The following is a 25,298-nucleotide window of genomic DNA, read 5'->3' on the forward strand; positions in this document are numbered from 1 at the left end:
TTTTACTTGTTTCTATAAACTGCCTTGAGTCCCTTAGAGGGAGAAAGGTGGGGTACTGATTTTTAAAATAGACAAAAATAAATTAATTCAAATATGTATCACTTGCACTAGCTTAATATGGTTGACTCCAGTGGGTCTGCATTTTGTAGCGCTTTTGTGAATCGCCTCATCATTTGTTCAGTTTGAGAGGAGGAAGTGTGTATTCCACCCCTGGTTGCTAGAAAGTCTGGATATTTCAGAATGAAAGCGAAATTTGATTTTTGTCCTCCTTTGTTTTGGCTGAATTATTTTCTGAAACAAGGAATGGAGATGGAATACACGCATGCACACACATTTTCATAATCATGCTCTGGAAAATTATATTTATTTTGGTGTTTGTAAATAGTTGTAGTTTGCATATCTTAGCCATGTATGATGCAACTCTATGGCATTGATCAACCATGATTATTGCATTAGTTGTGAATTACTAGTAGTATCCAACATGCTAGAGTAATTTCCATCTCAGGTTATGCATTTAGTATTGCATTCATCTTGGATGCGGTGATCTTGAAAAATATTCATGCTATCTCATATTCTCAGCCTCATCATACATGATGGAAAAAGGAACATGACAAGATTGTGGTGTGTTGGAGCGGCTCCTGCATTTTCAAACAAGGGTTTGATTCTGCGTGATACAGTCATTGACCATTTACTTCACAGGGATGGAATGGTTTGTGTAAAGTTTGTCAATACAGTGGAAACTTATTCATTGGGGAACTGAATCCAGTAGTGTAGCTAGAGCTGGTGGTAAAATGGTAAGTATTGCAGACTTACCTGCAATGCGTCATGTGTAAGCTGTCCTTCCCAGTCACTTTTGGAGCCATTCTGGCAGCACTGGCAACATGCAGGCCAAATGGTGTCTCCTGTGCGTTGCCTTTGCTGCCTGGAATGGCTCTGATGGCAAACGGGGCGGCCCTTACAAGGTGCATTGTGAGACCTGCAAGACTTACCATTTTGCCCCCTCTAGCTACCCTACTGATGATATCTGCATGTGGTGGTTGTGCCTAGGTATTAGACAGTGCTGAAGATATCAGAGAAATAGCTGGGATAATCATATTTCATATTCCCACAGAAACTTGTATGTTTACTTAATGTTCTGGTAAAGGATAAAGATTTTAAATATTTGAAAAGAAAAAGCATAATTTATTCCTGGATATTGGCAGCAAAACTGGGAGTCCAATTTGTGCTTAGCTGAGTAACTGTATAGCAACCTCAAGCTGGTGCATGTCCCCATCATTCAGGAAGTATAGCAAAGTGGAGGGGTTTGCTCTTGTGTTTAGCTTCAAGTGAGACAGAGCTTGTGTCTGACCATTAAACAGTTAAACCTTACAAGTTTTGTTATGGGCTGAAGCTAGACTTCACCCTTAGACTTTTCTTTCTTGTTTATTTTAGTTGCTACCTTAGAGCCCAATCCTACTCAAATTCCTGAGCTGCAGTGCTGCAGGGCCGGTGCAGCCTCTGCTGTGGAAACAGAGACTGCTGGAGGTCTCCTCGAAGTAAGGAGGGTAAAGCCCCAGCAGCCTCTATGGGGTTATTCAGATCTCCACCAGCCAAATTGTAGGCAAAAGTCTGAGCATCTCTATGTCAGGCTTTCAGACTCAGGGGGTGGAATAGGACATGGCATACACCTCCTGCACCATCCCCGCTCCCTTCCCAGGCCTGATCTACCCTGCCCTTTCCTTCCCCATTACACCCCTTACTTTCCCCCATTCTACCTTTCTCCTGCCCTCCTACTGCCCTGCGGAGTGCCTGCGTCGTCCAGTGGGTGCTGGGCTCCAATTGGCTTTGCTGCAGATGGGATGAGTCTCCACACTGGTGCGGTCTGCCTTATGGCATGTTTGTGACAGTGCATGTGTTCGTCCCACTGGCAGAGGCCAGCATGAAATTGGGCTGACCATTATGCTGTACAATTAAGAAATATGCTTGATTGCAGCAAGCACTGGAGTAAGAGTTATTCTTTCTGGAACGCAGAGGACCATACAAAAGCTTGCAAAGAGAAAAAAGAAAGGCAACCTGTATCTAGAAATTATCCCTCCCTTGAAAAAGCATCTTGTTAACTTCTTTGCTGCTCCCTGATCACCACCCCCCATATAATTTTTGTGATGGGCTGTTTTTCTAGCCAGCCGTGGGGGATGCTCTAGGTTTCCAGGAAAAAAGCATAGCAGCTGCAGGCTAGAATTTTTTTTTTTAAGTTTTATTTCCATGAAGGGTGGGGTCATGCCAGAAAACAAATGTTTACGTAGAGTTTGAAGCGTGAGATATTATATCACCGACATAGCTATATTTTTTGACAGCACCTACCATTTAGTATATTGTACAGTATAATTTGTGTCATCCTCTCAATAGCCTCTCAGTTCTTATTTGCATCTGGCTAAGCTGTTGGTTCAACCACATCCTGTGACAAAAAGATCTGCAGTTTAACTCCGTGTGATGTAAAAAATTACGAATTGACCCCATTGGTTCCTTTGATTAACCTCTTGAATGGTGCAGGGATAGCAGGAAAGGCAGCAGAACCAACCTTGTGGTAACTAGCATGCATATCTTAAATGACCTAAAATAAGTTATTTTCCCGAATCTTGGAGTCATCCAATTAAACCAATTGACAGGAAGGACAGTCAGAAAAGCAGTGCTTATTCACACAATTACCTTACAGAGGGTTCCATCTTGGGATGTAGTGATGGCCACTAGCTTCGATGGCTTTTGGCAAATTCACAAGGAGATCTGTGTAATTTCCGTATTCAAGGCAGTGTAATTCTGAACAGAGGTGTAACTAAGGTGGAGCCTGAGAAGCACTGTGCCAAGGTGAGGTGCATAACTGCCACTTGGAAGAGTCACTGGTGGCTTTACACCCCTGTACATTCTCCTTCAAAGGGGAACCTCCACAGGAGAAGTTGGCAACCTTCAGTCTCGAAAGACTATGGTATCACGCTCTGAATGGTGGTTCTGGAACAGCGTCTAGTGTGGCTGAAAAGGCCGATTCGGGAGTGACAATCCCTTCCACACTGGGAGTAAGTGCAGTCTGTCCCTGGTCTGTCTCATAAGAACATAAGAACAGCCCCACTGGATCAGGCCATAGGCCCATCTAGTCCAGCTTCCTGTATCTCACAGCGGCCCACCAAATGCCCCAGGGAGCACCCCAGACAACAAGAGACCTCATCCTGGTGCCCTCCCTTGCATCTGGCATTCTGACATAACCCATTTCTAAAATCAGGAGGTTGCGCATACACATCATGGCTTGTACCCCGTAATGGATTTTTCCTCCAGAAACTTGTCCAATCCCCTTTTAAAGGCGTCTAGGCTAGACGCCAGCACCACATCCTGTGGCAAGGAGTTCCACAGACCGACCACACGCTGAGTAAAGAAATATTTTCTTTTGTCTGCCCTAACCCGCCCAACACTCAATTTTAGTGGATGTCCCCTGGTTCTGGTATTATGTGAGAGTGTAAAGAGCATCTCCCTATCCACTCTGTCCATCCCCTGCATAATTTTGTATGTCTCAATCATGTCCCCCCTCAGGCGTCTCTTTTCTAGGCTGAAGAGGCCCAAACGCCGTAGCCTTTCCTCATAAGGAAGGTGCCCCAGCCCCGTAATCATCTTAGTCGCTCTCTTTTGCACCTTTTCCATTTCCACTATGTCTTTTTTGAGATGCGGCGACCAGAACTGGACACAATACTCCAGGTGTGGCCTTACCATAGATTTGTACAACGGCATTATAATACTAGCCGTTTTGTTCTCAATACCCTTCCTAATGATCCCAAGCATAGAATTGGCTTTTTCACTGCCGCCGCACATTGGGTCAACACTTTCATCGACCTGTCCACCACCACCCCAAGATCTCTCTCCTGATCTGTCACAGACAGCTCAGAACCCATCAGCCTATATCTAAAGTTTTGATTTTTTGCCACAATGTGCATGACTTTACACTTACTGACATTGAAGCGCATCTGCCATTTTCCTGCCCATTCTGCCAGTCTGGAGAGATCCTTCTGGAGCTCCTCACAATCACTTCTGGTCTTCACCCCTCGGAAAAGTTTGGTGTCGTCTGCAAACTTAGCCACTTCACTGCTCAACCCTGTCTCCAGGTCATTTATGAAGAGGTTGAAAAGCACCGGTCCCAGGACAGATCCTTGGGGCACACTGCTTTTCACCTCTCTCCATTGTGAAAATTGCCCATTGACACTCACTCTCTGCTTCCTGGCCTCCAACCAGTTCTCAATCCATGAGAGGACCTGTCCTCTAATTCCCTGACTGTGAAGTTTTTTCAGTAGCCTTTGGTGAGGGACTGTTTCAAACGCCTTCTGAAAGTCCAGATATATAATGTCCACGGGTTCTCCCGCATCCACATGCCTGTTGACCTTTTCAAAGAATTCTATAAGGTTCGTGAGGCAAGACTTACCCTTACAGAAGCCATGCTGACTCTCCCTCAGCAAGGCCTGTTCATCTATGTGTTTTGAGATCCTATCTTTGATGAGACATTCCACCATCTTACCCGGTATGGATGTTATGCTGACCAGCCTATAGTTTCCCGGGTCCCCCCTCTTTCCCTTTTTAAAAATAGGCGTGACATTTGCTATCCTCCAATCTTCTGGCACCGTGGCTGTTTTGAGGGACAAGTTGCATACCTTAGTCAAGAGATCTGCAACTTCATTCTTCAATTCCTTAATAACTCTTGGGTGGATGCCATCAGGGCCCGGTCACTTATTGATCTTTAATTTATCAATGAGGTCTGAAACATCTTTTCTTTTAACCTCTATCTGACTTAACTCCTCAGTCAGGAGGGGCTGTTCGGGCAGCGGTATCTGCCCGAGGTCTTCTGCCGTGAAGACAGATGCAAAGAACTCATTTAATTTCTCTGCCATCTCTAAGTCTCCTTTTATCTCCTCTTTCCCTCCCTCACCATCCAGAGGGCCAACCGCTTCTCTGGCGGGTTTCCTGCTTCTAACATATTTGAAGAAGCTTTTAATATTCCCCTTAATGTTGCTGGCCATGCATTCCTCATAGTCTCGCTTGGCCTCCCGTATCACCTTCTTACATTTCTTTTGCCAAAGTTTATGTTCCTTTTTATTCTCCTCATTAGGGCAAGACTTCCATTTACGGAAGGAAGCTTCCTTGCCCTTCACAGCCTCTCTAACTTGGCTGGTTAGCCATGCAGGCACTCTCCTGGATTTAGTGGAACCCTTCTTTCTTTGTGGTATACACCTCTGCTGGGCCTCTATTACTGTTGTTTTAAGCAGCCTTCATGCACTCTGGAGAGATTGGACTCTTTTTACCCTCCCTTTCAACCTCCTTCTAACCAGTCTCCCCATTTGGGGGAAGTCTGCCCGTCGGAAGTCAAGAGTTTTTGTTAGAGATTTGCCTGGTAGTCTTCCCCCAACGTGCATGTCAAAACGGATGGCAGCATGATCACTGTTCCCCAATGGCTCAGTAACGTTTACATCTCTAACCAGGTCCTGCGTACCGCACAATATTAAATCCAGAGTCACCTGTCCTCTGGTGGGCTCCGTGACTAGCTGATCTAAGCCACAGTAATTTAGCACATCAAGAAATCCGGTTTCCTTATCGTGACCAGAACACAAATTGACCCAGTCAATATGAGGATAATTGAAGTCCCCCATGATTACAACCCTGTCCCTCCTTGTCACCTCCCTGATCTGTTTCCTCATTTCAAGGTCCCCATCCGATTTCTGGTCTGGAGGACAATAGCACGCCCCCAGTATTACATCGCTGCACAAGCCTGGTAATTTAACCCACAGAGATTCTACAGTGGAGTCGGACCCACCTTCAATCTCTACTTTGCTGGATTCTATCCCTTCCTTAACATAAAGGGCCACCCCACCTCCAACACGCCCCTGCCTGTCCCTCCTGTAGAGTTTATAGCCCGGTATTGCGGTATCCCACTGATTCTCCGCATTCCACCAGGTTTCCGTTATGCCCACTATGTCAATGTTTTCCCTTATCACCAGACATTCCAGTTCTCCCACCTTTGCTCGTAGACTTCGGGCATTCGCATAAAAGCATTTGTACACGGATGCTTTTGTCAGTGTCTTGTGAAGTCATGTGTCAGCATTTGTCAGTGTCTTGTGAAGTCATGACATCACTGTCCTGGATGCCAGGGAAGTGAGTTACGCCTTTGCCTCTGAATACCTGTTGCTTTGGTGCTGAGGGACATGACAGACAGCTCTAGCCTTCAAGCCCTGCTTGTGGGCTTTCCAGAGGCACTTGGCTGACCACTGTGATCAACAGAAAGCTGAACAGTGGTAATTTAATCCAGTAAGGCTCTTCTTTTGTTTCACTGACTGAAAAGTAACCCTGAAAAACACATAATTTTTCCAAGCAGCAGGCATTAGCAAGACTGTCCTTGCTTACAGATAACCCCCTTATCTTGAAACTGCTGCTCACCATCTGTTGTGGTTCTAGTGCTGGCCTTAGACTTTTTGACCCTGCAGTGCAAAGTCCCAATGAGACTTCTCTGCTGCAATTATTTTGCAAGTGTCACCCAGAGGCTGGACAGTATAGTAGACAAATAATGTCTTCTCTATAATCTATGGCTTGAGGCAGCTGCTTCACTTTGATTCATGGTAAGTTTCACCCTGAATGGACCACCCAACACAGAGACATCTAAGAACCAACCTCTGCAAGAAACAGCAACAACAAAACCCATCCAGTGCCAACATCCTTTACTGTACAGTACGTGATAGCTTCAATCACATTCACAGAGGCATGTTCACTTGAACACCCTCTACTGCCAAATATACAGTCATGTGGTAGCAATGCTTTTTTTGTGTTTGCATAAGCCAAACTGATCAGAGTGAATGAATGAATCTGAATGATGGGACATTAGAGATGGAAATGAACAAGTGGGAGCACATTTCAGACTCTCTGGGTATTCTCTCTCTGAACTTAGGATTTCAGTACTTCAGCAGCAAGGAGTAGAAGAGAATGAAAGTGAGAAGGTTCATAATTGGAGTTTGGTACAGTTTTGCTACGGTATCTTCTGGTTTACATAAAGACTATAAAAAGTAAGCCCCCCCCCCTCCATGATAGAAGCTAGTATTCTTGCTTAGATGTTTCAGCAAATGAAGATCTCTCCTAGCGGGACTTCTTCCTTGCTTTTCTATAATCTTTAAATCTCACCTTGTTAACCTCGTTTTCCCTCTGATGCATTCATCACCCTTCCAGTCTTTGTGACGCATTTGTTGAAGCAGCCTCTTGCCTACTGAAGCTCATGTCACAATTAACAGGTTCGTCTTTAATATGCTACTGGACTCTTAGACCCCAATCCTGAGTTTGGCGCATCGGCTTACCGCTGGTGCGCACTGTTGCAAATGTGCCGTAAGGCACGTTAGTGGGCTCTAGCACCAGGCAGGCGCCTGAGCTCTACCGCTCAGCAGTCGTGCAGTCGTGCAGACCATCGCGTAGCGGAGAGGTAAGTGGAGGCGTGGGAGGAGGCGGGGAGAAGGCTTCCAGTGAGGGGGAAGGCGGGGAGAGGGCAGAGAGAAGGCATGCCGGGGGGAGGGAGGGAGGGAGGCGGGACTGGTGGAGCAAAGTTCCATTGGATCCAAAACCACCTTGTTGGGCTCACGCCTGACATGGAGGCACTTGATTCACCGCTGACCTTTTGGCTGGTGGTGAATCGAGTAGCTCCGTTGCGAGGCTACTCCGTTTACCCAGGGGAAGGGGACAAAAGTCCCCTTCTCCCGAGGAGCCACCGGCGGCTGCCTGAGGTGTGCAGGATGCGGCGGCAGCCATTTTCAGCACCGCTGCAGCCTCGTGCCCTAGGCAGCTCACGATTGGGCTGTTAGTCCTTTGCTCTAGTGTTACCAGGCAGGGAGAACAGAAATTCTAGATTATGCTGCCTTATAAATCCTATCATGCCTCTTCATTAATTCTTTCACTTTTAAATGTAATACGCAAACATCTCTTAAACTTCCTGTTTGAAATGTGTTCATCAATATTACTAATTGGGCTCTTGGGCAGCCTGGTCCTAAGCCCTGGTGGTGCCCAGTGATGCAGGTGCACCAAGATGGCTGCTGCTGCATCCTATGGGGCTTGGGCAGCTGCTGGAGTCTCCTCTGGGTAAAGGAGCAATTGTTCCCTTATCCTGTATTGAGCCCTGGCAGCCCCAATGGGTCTCTTCAGAGCTGTGCTAGCTATTTTGCTGGTGCAGAACCAAAGAGGCCTGCGTAGGACTCCATGGGCCAGAAGGGGCTATAGGATTTGGCAGCAGAGTCTGCAACCTTCTCCGCTCCCTCTCAGGCCTGATCCTCCCTCTAGCCTGCCCACCCTATGCCCTCCCTGCCTTCCCCCACTGTCCCTCTGCCCCAAAAAGCCTCTTTGCTGGCAAAAGCCTCTTTGCTGTGCCTCAGTGCCAGCACAACATCCTCTCCACCGATGCAATATGCCTTATGGCACTTTTGCAATGGTGGCTGCCGGGGCAGCATGCCTGCTCAGGATTGGGCTGTAAATGTCTTCCTCTTCAGATTGCATACAAGAGTTTTGCTGAAATATCTTTTACACACACACACACACACACACACACACACACACACACACACACACACACACACACTCCTTAGGTACTTAGGCATCGAAGTACGTACCTAAAGGAGCAAGCTTTTTGCCACTGCCAACCACACTGAACATATCCTATCACCCAACAGCAGTTGCAAGCAGTCTTCAGTGCCACTTCTCATGTTACAGTCTCCCCCACAGATTTTTTCCATGATGGAAATCATACACTGGGAAGATTTTATACCTGTGTCTATGTTCAAGAAGACTGTATCAGTCCTGGGTTCCTTATATTGTACTAGTTTTAAACAATGCTGGTTTTGCATCAGATGTGGACTGATTCACAGTTTATGTCCTGGGGACTGCTCTTTGGGTTAAGCTGAAGTCTGGATGCACACTGTTGTGTAGTTGAGTGGTGCAATTTGTGCCTTAGATCAGTATAATTATCAGTGTCATTACTGTTCCTATTGCGTCTGCATGGTGCTTGGTGCTGGGTCATTCTCCTGCACACCTGCTGTATCCAGTGCTATCACATACAGCTGTGGTCTAGAAAGAATTCTAAGACTTCTGGAAGGTTCTAATAGGCTGGCCGGGTTGGGGCTTGGAGGCACTGTTTTGAAGTGGTTCTGCTCCTTCCTGGCTGACAGATCCCAGAAGGTGGTGCTGGGGGATGCCTGTTTGGCACCCCGACCTCTTAGGTTTGGGGTGCCGCAGGGTTCCATCTTATCCCCCATGCTTTTTAACATCTACATGAAGCCGCTGGGAGAGGTCATCCGGGGGTTTGGAGTGGGTTGCCATCAGTATGCTGATGACACCCAGCTTTATCTCTCCTTTCCCCCTGATTCTGAGGAGGCGGTTGGGGTCCTGGATCGCTGTCTGGAGGCGGTTAGGGGCTGGATGTGGGCGAACAAGCTGAAATTAAATCCGGATAAGACAGAGGTGCTCTTGGTTCGGAAATCCACAGCTCGGGTGCTGGACTATCGTCCTGCTCTGAATGGGGTTGCACTCCCTCTGAAGGAGCAGGTCCGCAGCTTGGGGGTTCTCCTGGATCCACAGCTGCTTCTGGAGTCCCAGGTGGCGGCGGTGGCCAGGGGAGCCTTTGTTCAGCTTCGGCTGATCCGCCAGCTGTGACCGTACCTGAGCTGCGCGGACCTGGCCACAGTAACCCATGCCGTAGTGACATCTAGATTAGATTATTGCAATGCGCTCTACGTGGGGCTGCCTTTGAAGACGGTCTGGAAATTACAACTAGTACAGAACGCGGCTGCTCGTGTGGTTGCTAGGGCATGTCGGTTTGACTCTGTCGAGCCGTTGCTCCGGCGGCTACACTGGCTGCCGGTTCTGTTCTGGGCCCAATTCAAGGTGCTAGTTTTGACTTTTAAAGCCCTTTACGCCTTGGGTCCAGGGTATTTGAGGGACCGCCTCCTTCCCTACAATCCTGCCCGTGCTCTTAGATCATCTGGGGGGGCCCTTTTGACTGTACAGCCACTAAGAGATGTGACAGGGGCGGCAGCCAGGAAAAGGGCCTTCTTGGTGGTGGCCCCCGAACTGTGGAATACCCTCCCCTTAGAACTGAGAACTGCTGCCTCGTTGCTAATGTTTCGGCGTGGACTGAAGACCTTTTTATTTCAAAAAGCTTTTAATTGTTGACAGGCTGGCTGGCTGGCGTTCTTGCTTCTTGTTTTTTATATGAAAATCCACGGGGTTTGTTTGTTTTTAGATTTTTTAATTATTGTAAATTGTTTTTAATGATTGTTTTTCATGTTGTACTTTTAAATTGTTTGTAAGCCGCCTTGTGTGCCCGCTGGGCAAAAAGGCGGGGTATAAATTAATAAAATAATAATAATAATAATTTCCAAGAAACACTCAGAATAATACAAGGACAAGATGTGCTTGCATATAATTCTAAAAGAAAACAAAAACCAGCAACTCAAAATTATAGTGAGCCTAATGATAAATTGACAAGCACAAAATGAATGTGTTTTATTTGTTTTGTCTTATTGCTTTTAACCCTCAGGACTAGCCCCAGGTCAGCTCTATACATATCCTGCTCGTTGCTGGCGCAAAAAGAGACGTTTGCATCCTCCGGAAGACTCCAGACTGAAGCTACTAGACATTAAACCTGGTAAGTGCCCTCCTCCCTTCTCTCATTTTCTGAGTCTATGCTGCTGGCATGGTACACAGGTCAGGGAGAATTGGTCATGCAGAATGACCTTAGAGGTTTTGGCCTCTTTGCTCTGTCTTTGCCTATCTTCTTTTCTAAATTGGAGGATTTTTCTAAAATCCATTGTGTCATGTTTTTGACTTGCTCATAAAATATAAGATATAAAAAATGCCTCTGATCCAGATTCAGGGGAAGCTGTAATTGATACTGTGGGGAATCGCAGTATTTCTGCTGGGCCCCAGTGATTTTTTCCCCCTCACTTTATAAAAGGCCAGGAATTTGAGAGGGCAACACATCTCCTGAGTCTTAGTTAGAAGATACTACACTTTGTATTCCCTAATAAATCTTTGCCAGGCCCCAGTTCATCAGTTACAACAGCACCAGAGTTGTCTACTAGAAGTATGCTGTTGTGGGAAGCTGTTTTTGTGAGGTGGCTTTCCACGTAATGTAACACACATTTATAATATCCTGAGAGATGTGGCCATGTAACACAGTGCCCCCCATATTCTTTAGTTGGGGGCGGGGTACATTACAAACATAAACTGGTTTACAATAGTTTGGCTATCTTGATATCCACAAGGATCCTGGGAATTGTAGTTTTCACAGAACTTGTGCAGTTCGTTGGAGAAGGGAAGACATAGCAGCTGAATGAGTTTAGATCCCTATTGCAGATGAAATGTGTTTGAGATGTGTTTTTAAGAGATATGTTCCTTTTTCTTCCTGCATGTGCAATTTTCTATTCTCTCCTATTACTACAAAGAGTAAGAAAAAGAGTTTGTGCAGTGCTTTCGCCACTGCTGTGAGCAATTAAGGAACACTTACTGAGGAATAGAAACAAAATTGAATCTTGTAGCATCTTAAAGACTAACCAGTTTAAACTTCCATGGACTGAAATAAATTGATTAATGTTTAAGAAGGTAAAGGTTGAATCTCACTATTCGCAAGGGTTCTGTTCCCAGAACTCACATGGATGGCAAAAATTGCATTAAAGCAAATCCATTTAAAGAACAATGTCCCTTTGCCAGGCAATTTGAAAACAGCCTTGCTTACCTTTGTGATGTAAGACAGAGTCATTAGGCAGACAATCCATCAATCAGTCTCTCTCCAGGTACTTAGAAAGGCTTCACTCAGAGCCAGCGACCCCTCCCTTCACCCATAGCACAGTGCTAGGAAAGAATGCAAAGTGATTATCTTTCTTTCATGTGCTCAGGGGGAAGGCAGGGGTCTTGTGCTCAGGGGAAAGGCATTTGCCTTGTAGTGAAGCTGTTTTAAGTGCCTGGAGAGAGACTGATGGATGGATTGTGGCTGTCCTTTCTTGCATTAATGAGGCTATTGTTAAATGACTTCGGGTGCAATCCTAACCCCTTATGTCAGTACTTTCCAGCACTGGCATAGCGGTGCCAATGGGACGTGTGCTGCATCCTGCAGTTGGGTGTCACTCACGGAGGCCTCCTCAAAGTAAGGGAATGTTTGTTCCCTTACCTTAGAGCTGCATTGCCCTTAGTGCTGGAAAGCACTGACATAAGTGGTTAGGATTGCGCCCTTTTTTTCCTTTAATTTAAAGGGCCCTTCTTATCACATTGAGATAAAATTGCTGGTGAAAAATCGGTGGATAATTAGGTTATGCCTGTACATGACTTTTTATTGTTTCTGCTGCAACAGACCCATATGGATGCCCCTCTGGAAATACTGTGGAGTAAATCACATTAAAGTTGGGCATCCCAATCCTGAGCTGCCCAGTGCCCAGGGCTGCAGTGGTGCCGAAAATGGCTGCCACTGTGTGAAACCTAGGCAGCGCTGGCGGCTCAGGAGAAGGGAACTTTTGTCCCCTTTCCTGGGGTTAGGCAAGTAGCCCCACAATGGGGATACTCGATTCTACGGCGATCCAAGGATCGGCATAGAATCAAGAGCATTCATGTCAGGCTGGCACACTGGGATTTACTTTTGAGTAGACATGTGTAGGATTGCACTGTAAGATTGTGCTACATGATGCTGTTTCTGGCACTGAATGTTTATCAGAGAAAGGGAGCTTGCTGTTGTCCATTATGTGTGAATACCTAACCAGGGTGCCCTATGGCATCCATATTTATACACGATGCTCTGGTTAAGGGCCATAAAGTGGCAACCTCTTTGGAACTCACAACAATCCCTATTGCAAGCTACTTGACAAATGGTGGTTTTTGTTTGTTTTAGTTTAAGATTAGGGGATTCAGTTCTATCCACCAAGGAGATAAGTCAGCCACAAAAAATAGAATTTTATCTGTTTGAACCATTGTGAAATGGGAAATATTTGGATCTGGGAATTTCATTTGGCTTAGTCACAGACCTGGGCAGATGGTCAATAACATAGGCCTACAAAATTGAGGGTCAGAAAAGTTTTCCCCAAACTTTATGGTGGTTTGATATGAATTTGAGGTGCCGATTCCAAAAATAGCATCCATTTTGCCCTATCACATCTAATTTTGGAGATATAGTATAGCCTCTTTAGTGAATGGTTCAAGCAGCTTCCTCATGAGGAGGCTGCTTGAACCATTCACTAAAGAGACTATACTATATCTCCAAAACTAGACGCGGTAGGGCAAAACGGATGCCATTTTTGGAATCGGCACCCCAAATATACCCAGGAATTGGTGTAACGTTTAAGGAAGCAAAATGTGTGTTGGCCTGTGTAATTAAAGCCAAACTACTGTCTGTCTAACAAGGTAATAACTGGGATGTACAATAAAGCTAACTATAGCAGCATCAATAGTAAGAATATTAGTAGCATATTTTCACTGCATGATGCTTGTCCCACCTTGTCATCAAACACTTGATCATGTCTCAGCTGCATAAAAGTAATGAAACATTTTCACGTTAATATGTTTTAACATAGCTTCCTCTCTGACCATACAGCATAAACATGGCAAAGTTATCTGAAATGGACTGTCGTTTTTGTTGTCGAGCACTGCACCATTCAATTTGTGTGTCTGTCTATATGCATTCATTTTAACATAATTATGGACTCTTATGATCTTATCTCCTGTGATCAAATGCTAAGTAGCTGTTTTGGAATGGCCTTTGACTGTGGTATCCCGCAAGGGTGGAGTTATCAAATGCTGGAAGGTCACATGATCTGGAGTCATGTTACTTTTCTGTAGGAAAACGCAACAGAACCAAATTGTCAGAAACAATGTGCTAACTTTGTTTCTCCACAGTATCAACATGAAGTAGTTATAATGTATCCACTGTAGTCATATTTTGCTATTATGAGGTAATTAGGAATTCTAAGTGGAAAAAATGAAGAAATGTATATAGTGCATGTATATGTGAGGTGAGAGAATACCCCCCCCCAAACATTTGTCCCCCCAAACTACACAAAATGTGCTTTCCCCTTTGCCCTAACATTAATAATTAATAATAATCTCTTTTTCTTCATCTCACTAATGTCAGCTTTTCTATTCACTCCTTAGCCCATGTGCAACCTAGTCTAGTCCTGTTGCATATTTACTCATATATGGATACTTGGTGCATATTTTCTGCAGGGGCACATTTGGGTGCCCACAGCAATTTCAGGAGGTTTTTTGGTAGGGGAAAAAAATCATGGAAATAAGGGTTTAATGCTTCCTACCTAAGCACTTGGTCCCAAACTGGGTCAGGGCTACACACAGGTCCTATTTTAAAGTTAAAATAAGCTCCAAGTCAGACAATGATGCATTTAACATCCCGCCTAGTTTGGAGAATGCCTTTATTCTCCTGTCTCCAGTTTAAAGTGGTGGGACTTGAAGAACAAAAGCATACAATCAAAAAGATAACAGGCAGCTGAAATGGTCCTGTTAACAGCCTGTCTGTCTCCAAAGGGTACACTACCCTTTCTCCTTGATGGAACAGCGCAGGTCTGGTGGTTAGGCCTTGACCTTAGGGACATGCTAGAGCAAATCCCACAAACCTCGTTGTGCAATATTTCAATGCACATCTGGTTGGCAACCTTCAGTCTCGAAAGACTATGGTATAAGCCTACAGCACCCAGTATTCCTAGGCGGTCTCCCATCCAAGTAGTAACCAGGCCTGACCCTGCTTAGCTTCCAAGATCAGACGAGATTGGTCATGTGCAGGGTAACAGTTGCTGTCAATAAACATCTGCAATGTCAAATTTCACCCCCCCCCCCATGGCATAATTTATTTTCATCTCTCTTCCATCATGGAATTCAGGGCATCATATCTGGGGTTCCCACATGGTCATCTATCCAGCAACTGATCATAACTAGATCTGTTTAGATTCAGCAAGATAATTGTATCATATGACCTCAGACATTGACTTGGGATTTATGTTGTGCATATGCATGGTGATGTAAAACATAGTTTATTTACTCCTGCACATGCCCTTTGTTTTTTCTTGAATATTTTTGATCCTTTCAGAGATGGCCATGTGGCAATCTGTGTGCTCTTCATGTCAAGGCACAAGTTGTACAAGGTAATGGCAGTTGCTCTGAGGTCTTCTTTTCCCATTCAGAGAGATCCCTCTTTTTGCTTAGTTCTCACTGAATTCTAGATGTGAACCAGCTTCACTCTACCTTCAACTATCAACAACTTAACTCACTTTGGATGCATAAGGAAACGAGGATGTGTGTGCATTTTTCTGCTACACAATGAGCTGTTTTGCTCTCACTGTCAGCCTTTGCTTCTCAAACAAAACATGTTCTCACTCTGTATAGAGGGCCTCTTCTAGTTCTCTAGCTTGTTGTTGTTGTTGTTCAAGTTCTTTGCATGTTTATCTGGTTTGATTATTTTTTTAAAGTTTAAACAAAGTATTTCTTTTTAGCTTTAGAAAGTCTGCTTCATGGAAAAAAAAAATACTGTCCTTGGGCTGCCTTGGCTGTGGTTTGTCAGGGCATGAATGCAACCTGAGGCCAACCAAACCTGTGCACTCATTTCTCCCTCTCCCCTCCATTTCTGGCACAGAACTGTGTTACAAACATTGTGGCGTGTTTAAACTATGCTTCTCTGGGAAGGAAGGGCTGGCATTACTACAGCTGGGATGCCCCTCCTCCTGGGAGGCAGGATCGGATCCTCAATGAATGGATACTCCTCCCACATTGGGGGGGGGCGTCCCTTCCAGCTCCCAGTTCCAGTCCTCCCTTCCAGGAGTTAGGACGGACCTCTGTCCGCTCTCGCACGACCTCAGGGTTTTTTGTTGTTTTTCCTCTGGGCGGGGTGGGGGGGTAGATCCCCCCTTGCCTTCCTTTCAAGTTCCAGCCAGAGTGGCAGCCGGAGCCCACCCACTGACTGGGACATAGCACTGCGCTCCCAACTCAGGCTCCTTTGACCTGAGGAGCAGCAGGCAGAGGCAGTGTGGGTGGATTCAAGCCTCCCCCCCGCATGGAGACCTCAGGGAACCCATACCGGTGGCACTGCTCCTGGCAAGTCAGCTAGCAGACAGGGCGTGGCCACGTGGAGGGCACCATCTTGGGCTCTCCCTTCCCCCAGTGGGAGGAGTTCCGGCCTCGGCAGCCAGGCAGAGGAGTGAGCCGCAGGCCCCAGCAGCGCTGTGCCCTGCCAGAGGCTTGGCTGCTGGGAGAGGCGGAGCGCCTCAACCAATGCCATTCCCCCCACAGCGGCAGAGGAGCAGCAGCAACAGCAGAAAGGCACCAGGCGGTGGGGCCCCCTCACTCAGCGCCCCCCCCCCACAGCCAGAATATGTACACCAGAATATGAAATTGAAATCTAATCCCAGTTTCATATCCTGCCTCTAAACCTTGGTTAAACCATAACACTCAGGTTTAGATGACAAACCAGGTTGTCCTGGGTGCTTGAAATTAGAAGGAAAGAGGAGGGAGGAAAGGGAGTGCATGGGCTTGGCAGGCTTTGACTTTTGTTCACAATCTAACAAACAGTAGTTTGTGAAGTTGTAATCAAAATCCAAAACCTATATAAGGACTGGCTAATCAGCGCTATGCACAATCTTGCTCTGAGAAGGGAGGAAGTGTGTTCATGATTAATATAAAGAATAATATAAAGATATTAGTCAGTCAGCACGCTGCAAATCCTGGTTTTTGCAGCAAACCAGAAGAACAGGTTTCCTCTGAGATCATTCTGGGCAAGACTCAATTGGGGCAAGATGCTCAAGTCAGATGTCAGCATTCTTGTGCAGCTGCTGAGGTTTTCAGTGCTGGCCCTGTGACATGGTGATGTTGTAGCCACTCTCTTGGAGCCTATCAAAGTAGGTGTGGATCCATATAGGACACTTGCTGAAGGCCCCCTGAAACCTACATGTAGTCATGAATCTGCAGGAGGTTATATGTCTGTTCAAAGTGTAGTGAGTATGCTTCCACAGCAGACACACTGCTAAAATTATGTGTGTGTATAGGTAGGTATCTTTTCTTATTCTGAAAATATTGCTTTCAGATGAGAAGAATTATATTTAGAACTCTATAAATTTCTCTCATAGTTAAAATCTCTGGCTATACCGGTCATAAAATTCAAAAACAACTAATGTTGTTTGATAAATTAAAAAACAGTGTTTCGTCCGACTATCATTGTAGACGTCATCAGGCATCCAAAGGCAAAACTCCACCTTTCCAAGGCATGTCAACTTCGTGTTCTCTTTATAACAGCAAAGATCTTCTCAAACCCAATTGAGTTAATTAGAGGCATGCAATTCCCATGGGACTTCATCCTAATGTATTTGTAAAAGACACTTAAAGTGACAATTTCCTTTTAAGTTAGTTCTTACTATCAGGATTACTAAACACTTCCATATAAACATTCAGTCATGTTGAAAGATGGTACAATTATCAGTTTCTTTGATGAGATAAGATTTTATCTTCTGGGTAGCAGACCTGATCCTGATAGCTTTAAAATTGGCATCCAAATACAATTCAGAGATAAGGTTTTCTCCTTTTTATTCATGTTAAATTTCTGATAGATTAATATTAATTGTGAGCATTGAAATGTCAGATGGCCCTACCATCGCACACTTCAGAATTTAAGAGGGGAGAGCATCTGTCCAGCAGCATTTTCTGCCTCCTCCTTTCTGGTCCTCATTGCTCTACTTTTCTCTGAGAGACAGAATCAGCTGGTGTCAACTGTGTTAATGTGCTCTCCCTCCCACTGGTTAAATGTGCTCCCATACTTTGTGCCTATGTGGAATTGGAGCCTTTCTCTTGCAAGAGAATAGGAATGCATCATTATCCCCATTGCCTGGATGACTGTGCTGCTTCCCAATGTGTCAATGTGCTGCTTCCTTTCTTGCTGTAACTTTAGATCCGGGGTGCTCAATAGGTGGATCGCGATCTACCGGTAGATCGTGAGGAAAAATGAGTAGATCGCGGAGTGCCGATCCCCCCCTTCAGGTGCCTCTGGGAGGAAACGCTGGGAGTAAGGCCCATTGTACTCAATGGGGCTTACTCCCAGGTAAGTGTGGCTAGGATTGCAGCCTCACAGCCTAATCCTAGGCATGTCTACTCAGGAGTAAGTCCTGTTATACTCAGTGGGGCTCAAGGTACACCAACATACATTGTACACATAAATGTTAATGTTATGATGGCGTGAACATTGTAAAAAGAACTCTGGTAGATCTCCGGGCCTTGCTGGGATTCAAAGTAGCTCTCAAGCCAAAAAAGTGTGAGCACCCCTGCTTTAGATCATTGTATGCCCATAGGAAACATCAGGGGGACAGATCTTGGCCGGTCCTAATACATTGGGCTTGGATGTGGGAGCCAATGCACTGGGTTTCATTTTCTTATTATGGTGTAATTTTTTTTCATTTTTTTCTCTCCCCATTCTCAAACAAATCACTGTAGCTAGGGCTTCTCAAACTAGGGCATCCCAATGCCCCAGCCTGAGGGCCCTGGCCTCTGCCCCCTTAAGGGGTAGGGACAGGGGGGAGGCTGCAGGGACTGGCATTCTCTTACCAGTCCCTGCAGCAGCCTCCCAGGGGTGCAGGGGGCCCTGCGTGACCCTCCGCAGGGTCCCCCAAAGCTTAAAAAGTTAAAGTGGAGCGATTGCGCTCCACTTCTGGTTTTGTGGAGGTGGAGCGCAATCGCTCCACTTTTACTTTTTAAGCTTTGGGGAGCTCTGTGGATAGTCGCGCAGGGCTCCCTGCACCCCCAGGAGACTGCAGGAGGCTCTGGTAAGTTCGGCCAAGCCCCTGCACCCCTTCATAGCAACACAATCCTGGCGATTACGTTGCTGCCTCCCTCCCTCCCCCGCAAGGACTTCCTGTGGGGCTCGAACTTCCTTGGAGTTTGAGAATTATTGACTCTTTATTATAAGAGTAAAGATTCCCCCTCCCCTCAAAAGAAAAGAAAAGAAAATTGAGATTTTTAGGGTTCTTGTGAAAACACAAACATGTCACACGGCTGTGTGCTTCCTGAAGGCCACATGTCGCCTCTCCGTAGGTCGGTTTTGTAATAATAAACTCAGGTATTATATCAGAAAATATCTATGGTCACACATAAACAGGAATGTATATATCCAAAATATACATTCACTGTGGTCTGGTTTTATACAAGTGTAAATGTAAGGAGCACCAGTGCCTGGCTGTGTGTTATCATGATGCACTACTGTACATAGATGCTAGAATTTGAGAGAGTTAGACTAGGTATTCTCCTGGGAGCCCCTCCATAAGTAATATATAAGGAAACATGAAAGGTTGCTTGTCTATTCCTCTCCTCCTACCTGAGACCTTCATGTGTCCCTGAGGAGTCTGAACCGCCCATGGCTGACTTCATTCCTAAAAGATGGCAGGAGGCCTTCTGTCTAGAGTGATTCTAATCTGAGAAACCAGAATATTTTTGTGTGCTTTTGTGCATCTAACTAAAACACTTGGAAACCATGAGATTACACTCTCCTGGATGTAAACAAGGTCTTCCTTGCTGCAATATTTGCAGGTACAATCCTGTCTGATGAGGGTGGTAGTGGAGGAGGACATTTCTGATATTATTTCAGTCACTTTGCATGATGGACATGCGCGTGTAATGTTAGCCCCTGCCTACATGCAGCTCTCTATTTGCATTCCAGTGTGTAACTCGGCTTCTGTAATCACATTTGCTTTACTGGGCAAAAGGTCTTTTCAATGGCTTGTTGACTCAGGAGGAGTCTTGGGAAGCAGAAAGGGCTGCCAAGGGTTTTGTTATCACTGAGACAACTTGTTAGGGGAAAAAAAAAACTACTAATACCCCACCCACTTTATCTGGTCTGATAAGGTCTGTTGTTTTGTATGGACATTACTGTGTGTGTGTGTATGTGTGTATCACTTGAAAATTTTTAGGTGAAAGGTCTGTCTCAAAATTTAGGGCTGGTCTTAAAAGTGCCAAGTTTCTTCTTTCTTGTGTTTGTGTTTCTTCAGTTTGATGAAACATTACTAGTGTTGCATTTGCCCTAGGGTGCAAGTATGAGTGTAAATGCAACCTTTGGATGCTGCTGCTGCTTCCAAATCAGGTACAGAGGGATTTCTAGGCTTTTATCTTCTCATCTGGCATTTTAGCTTCTAATCAGCAAGGAAAACCTGCAGATTTAAAGTGCTCATGCTGGGAGTGGAAACAAACCAAACCAAAATAAAATGAAGCAGTTAGTCTCTAGTTATGAGTTACAGCAGCAGTGGCTCTTAGTTCTGCCAATACAAGATGTAGATAAAACCAGTACAGTTCCATGTCCACTTAAAGGAAATGGAAAAATAGGCTTGGGTTGGTGGCAAGAAAATGTCATCAGTTCTGCCTGCCTTGTATCTGAATGACCTGTGCAAGCTTGGTTTATCCTCTTGCGGTTCCCTCCTTTGAAGAAAGCAAAACAGTTGCACACCAACCGGATTGCCCTGTGGTGGACTTCCCCACCCCTGCACCCAGGGCAAATGTCCACGATGGCACCCCCTGCAAAATGCCCCCCCCCGTGCATGAATCTGCCCCCCACTCACTGCAATGAAACCGACACCTGACAAGTGTCTCCTTTTTTCTATAGGAAAAAGAGTACTTTAAAAAAAAGGCTTAGTGTCCATTTAGACAAGGCATTTTTTAAACGGAATTTTTCCTTGGTAATTTCAAATATCAGTTTCCAGTGCTATAGCATTTGTCTTTCTGTTATATAGAGTTCCCATTTGTACAAGACTGACAATACTCATTTTTAAACTCTTTACATGTTTCCTGTCTTTTTTGCTGCACTTCCTTTAACATCTGACAGCTTACTGTTTTACCACCGACATTCAATTGACTGTGCTTCCTGTGACTGAATAGCAAAATTGTCAAGTTTTTTTCTTCATAATGACTCCCCCAGATACGCTGTTTAATAAAGTGTGTTTGTGGGGGGGGGGGGGCTTCTTTCTGTGAGTAAGCACTTTATGTCTAATTTACTTTTTGTGAAAGCATGCTGTGTAGAACTTACTGTATTTTTTACCTATGAAGCAATGCTTCTCAATTTACCATTATTGAAGTTTTTCCCAGCTGTGAAGGGGTCCTGTTGCAAGCTGCTCATGAATAGGCAGAAAAAGACTGTGAATGAGACTGTGTGTTAAATTTATTAGACCAGTGATTGCTCCATGTCTTCTATTGATCAAGTAGCAATCTTGGAGGCTCTGAAGCCCCTTTCAGACATTATGAGACCCCAATGTTTGAAGGGGCAAACTGGAGTAGGCTGACTGGTCATGCACCTTATGCCAACATGCCACACTGGTCCCTGTATGCAGCACATGTCTGCAGGGACAACACTGAAGGCAGGGAGATTCTTCAGTGTGATTCAGAACTCTTTGCAGACAAGCACTTAATAGAGGGGTGCCTGTAGGATGGACATGGCTAGGGTATGTTGGCATGAGGGGAATGATATTGAATGGCATGCTCCCATTTGCTACTCTGACACATTGGTTTCCTTAGCATCACTATGACCCAATCCTATCCATCTTCAGCACTGGTAGAATGCATGTTCTGCTGGTGGACATTCTTGCAAAAGTGCCTTAAATGCTTTGCAACAGCGTTTGTGGCTGGTGTGCCAGGCTGGAGCCGTCCCATGTGTACTGGTGGTCATCACAAGGCCCGCCAGATCAGGTATGTCCAGTGCAGGGGTGGGGGAAGGGTCGGGGAGGGCAGAGAGGGGGTGGAACAGGGAGGAGATAGGGTGGATTGGACCCTGGAGGGCCATGGGATCGGTGGCATCGTTGTGTGCTGTTTCCTAACCGCTTTCAATACCTGCACTGAATTGCTGCATAAGAGATTAAAAATAAATAAAATGTCTGAAGAAGGCTTAAATGTCGCCATGATCAGAATAAATTTTCTTCTTTCTGGTTAAATCCCTGTACTACTACCCATGAACAGCTCCAAACTCTGCCCCTTGTTGTTAGGCTGTTACTGCAGCTGTGGAGATTTGACTGGCTTCCTAAGAGGGTGTTGTGGCTGGCAAGTCTCCTGTAGGCAGACACATACTGGAGCATTGAGGAACTGATTCAGGTCTCTCTCTGAGGTATTTGCTATGAGTGGAATTGACTACTTTCTTGCGATTAGATACAGTGGCAACATGGGAAAATGACACTCCTTACTGCTGAGGATTAACGCGCATCTTTACCATTCAGAGAGACAGGTACATGTAGCGTGGCTTGGAAAGTATTTCACATCTTTCTTAGATATGGTAACCTACACTCTCATGTGACTTATTTAGATGCAGAAGTAACTTATTTTTTATTATTAATAATGGTAATAAAAAAGCAAATGTGTCTACTTCATGCAGCTTGACAGGTAGGCTTTAGCTGTTAAAAATGCATCTCAGAGTCAATGTGTTAAGTTTTTGGTTATCACCAGACACCCACCAAGTTGTGGTTTTGGGTATTTATACAGTGCATTTAGGCTGCCTAAGCCCACAAGGTTCAGTGAGCACATATCCATACCTGTATGAGGAACAGGTGGTTCCCCTACCCCAGTGCAGCCACTGGGCCTGTACCAGTCTGTTGTTCAGAGGATGTATGTACATTTCACCCCCCTGCTTTGCCTTGGTGCAGTTACTCTTTTTGGAAGAAGAATTTGCATGCTGCTGCCCATGTGCACAGTTGGTGTGGGGGTAGGGGTGCAATCCTGAGGTGCCCAAGGGCCGATGCAAGTCCCTTGCGCCAGCCCAGGAGGGTTGCAAATGTGCCGTAAGGTGCGTTTGCACCTCCTTGGGAGGAAGCTGAGCTAGCACTCAGCGGTGTGCAGGCCTGAGGAGGCTGACACAAGCCTCCATGCCGGCTTCCTCTGATTGACTTGCGTCGGCTCAGCCAGGCCAACGCAAGGCTCTGGGGTGGGCGGGAGGGAGACATTACTGGGTGGGGGCAGTGGACGGCCCTGGAGGCGGGCGGGTGGGGAGTGGGAGACGGGGCTGTGATTCGGAAGTTATGCCAGATCCCAATCACCGTTCCTGGGGAGATCGGAGCAGCTTCAAGCCGCTCTGCTCTCCTCGGACTTGTGCCACAGGTCAGAAGCTGCCGCAGGTCCGAGGAGACCCATAGGGGCAAGGGCTCCTTACCCAGAGGTAAGGGTTAAAGTTTCCTCTTGCCTCTGGCTGAGCTGCCTTGTTCCCCTATCCTGCCCTGGATACAGTGCAAGCCTCTTGGCTTGCCTGTCCAGCGCAGGGTAGGATTGAGCCCATAGTGTTTAAACTAAAGCTTGCATTACTGCTGCTGCTCTTCCCACAGCTCTGTACTGTAAGTCAGTATTGCTTATGTATTATGGGAGAAGAGGGTTTCAGTCTGAGGGTGTCCTTGGCATATTAAGGTTCTATATCCCAGTCATAATTTGTCCAGATATATAATTCTAAGATTCCAGTGTAGCATTAATGCAAAACTGACATGATATCATCCTTGTGGCATGGATCCTCCATGATGTATGCAGTCCTATGTAGGATCAGACTGCTTTTTTTTTCTTTTTAAACCAGTTATCTCTCTTTAAAATACAGGGGACTCCCATATCTGCAGATTCCATATCTCTGGATTCAATTATCCTCAATTGGGTCCGCCCCCCCCAGCACACACACCCCCAAGCACCTCCTCTGGAAGCGAGGGGCTTCTGAACCCAGCAGAGGCCATGGATTTGCTGGGCTCAAAGTGAGCTGTAGGGTGTTCGTCTGTATCTGCAGTTTAGGCTATCTGTGGGGGGTTCAGAAATGGAACCTCTGCAGATAAGGGGGCATGCCTGTGCACATAAATGAATATCAGGAAAAGTCAAGCCCTCACTGGCATGCATTTTATAGTTGGGTATCTTGCATCAGAATCCTATCTTGTGCTGGAACAGGCAGGCCAGGAGGCCTGTGCTATATCCAGTGCAAGATTGGGACCAGAAGTGTCTCAGCTGGAGGCAAGGGGAAACTCTTCCCCTTACCCATGGGTAAGCCACTGCAGCCCCAATGGGTCTCCTCAGACTTGCGCCACATCAGGAGGTGGCACAAGTTCAAGGAGAACGGAGTGGCTTGGAGCCGCTCCATACTGCTCCAGGAATGGAGTTGGGATCCGGCATAACTGGCGGGTTCCAGCCCTGGCTCCTGCTCCCCTTCAGCTCACCCCATGGAATACCCTCTGCCCACCCTCTCCTCGCCCCAGAACGCCTCTCTCCTGCCTCCTCCCTTCCTCCTGCCCACCCTCCTCAGACTCCTGCGTCGGCCGACACAACCTTCCCTCTTTGTGATGGCGTGGGTTCTGGATGCAGCCTCTGTGGGCCGGTGCGTGTCCCAGCACTGGCCCAGCTGACTCCCGAGGAGGTGCAAACGTGCTTTTCAGAAGTTAGTTAGGATTGAGCCCATAATGTGAGTTGCATTTGAAGTGGTCCTTATAGTTATAGCTTACAATCTGGATTTTTTCCAGTGGTGAAATGAAAATGAATATAATTTGCCTGTCAAGAAAGAAATTTTGTCTTTAAAATTATGACTTCCCTCATAAACTTTAAATGCAACTGTTCATAAAAACAGGTTTTATTTAAAACAGAGGTATTTCAATGATTTTTTAGTATTTTAAAGAAGACACTTCTGAAAAATTTTTCTTATGACAGAATGCCATATCTGCCTCCCGTCTCCTCAATTTCCAGAAATCAGTATTTAATTTAAAGTAATTCCTTCACTTAGCATGAGTACAGAAAACTGTACTGATCAGGCCGGCATCAGGCCAGCAGAGGGAGTAATGTTACAGGATTTTTTGTGTATATGGGACTTGATTCTGCTTTCATTAAGCTGATGTATGTCAGAAGTAAACTTATTGGAGACGAACATAAAATTGTGAACCTAAATTTCTGCATGCTTTTGCAAAAAAGCAGAAGCAAGATACGTAACTATATCCTTAAAAGATGAAGCAGTGTAACTTGTCCCCTATAACTGGCTAAGACATGCGCACTAACTTATGACAACTGTGCAGTTGTAAAATGAGGATGATTGTATGCAAGTTGTATGCTTTGGCAAAGGAAAAAGTCAAGCAGAAAGTATTTTGAAAGTTTTTAACTACAGTTGATCACCTGGTTGAACTGCCATGCTGGTTCAGCGGTTTGTCCATTCTGCTGCTTTGTTGCCGGTAGTGAAACTTACTAAACACCTCTGTCTATGTTTATCTATTTCCTCTGCCTGCTACTGGAGGCTCTGGGTTTTCATGTGCTCTTGCATTCATATGGTATCTGTG

General features: G+C 45.6%; 1 protein-coding gene across 1 annotated transcript in view; it reads left to right on the forward strand.

Moving 5' to 3' along the window:
• The window catches only part of DPF3 (double PHD fingers 3), a 278,418-nt gene that overhangs the window by 133,694 nt on the left and 119,426 nt on the right, over positions 1 to 25,298 (forward strand). The window contains exon 3 of the mRNA XM_066631631.1: positions 10,565 to 10,672. Within this exon, the coding sequence (XP_066487728.1) occupies positions 10,565 to 10,672 (108 nt within the window). The remainder of the gene's footprint in view (positions 1 to 10,564; positions 10,673 to 25,298) is intronic.

This window comes from Tiliqua scincoides, chromosome 1, assembly GCF_035046505.1.
Source record: "Tiliqua scincoides isolate rTilSci1 chromosome 1, rTilSci1.hap2, whole genome shotgun sequence".
In the NCBI taxonomy this organism is placed as follows: Eukaryota; Metazoa; Chordata; class Lepidosauria; order Squamata; family Scincidae; genus Tiliqua; species Tiliqua scincoides.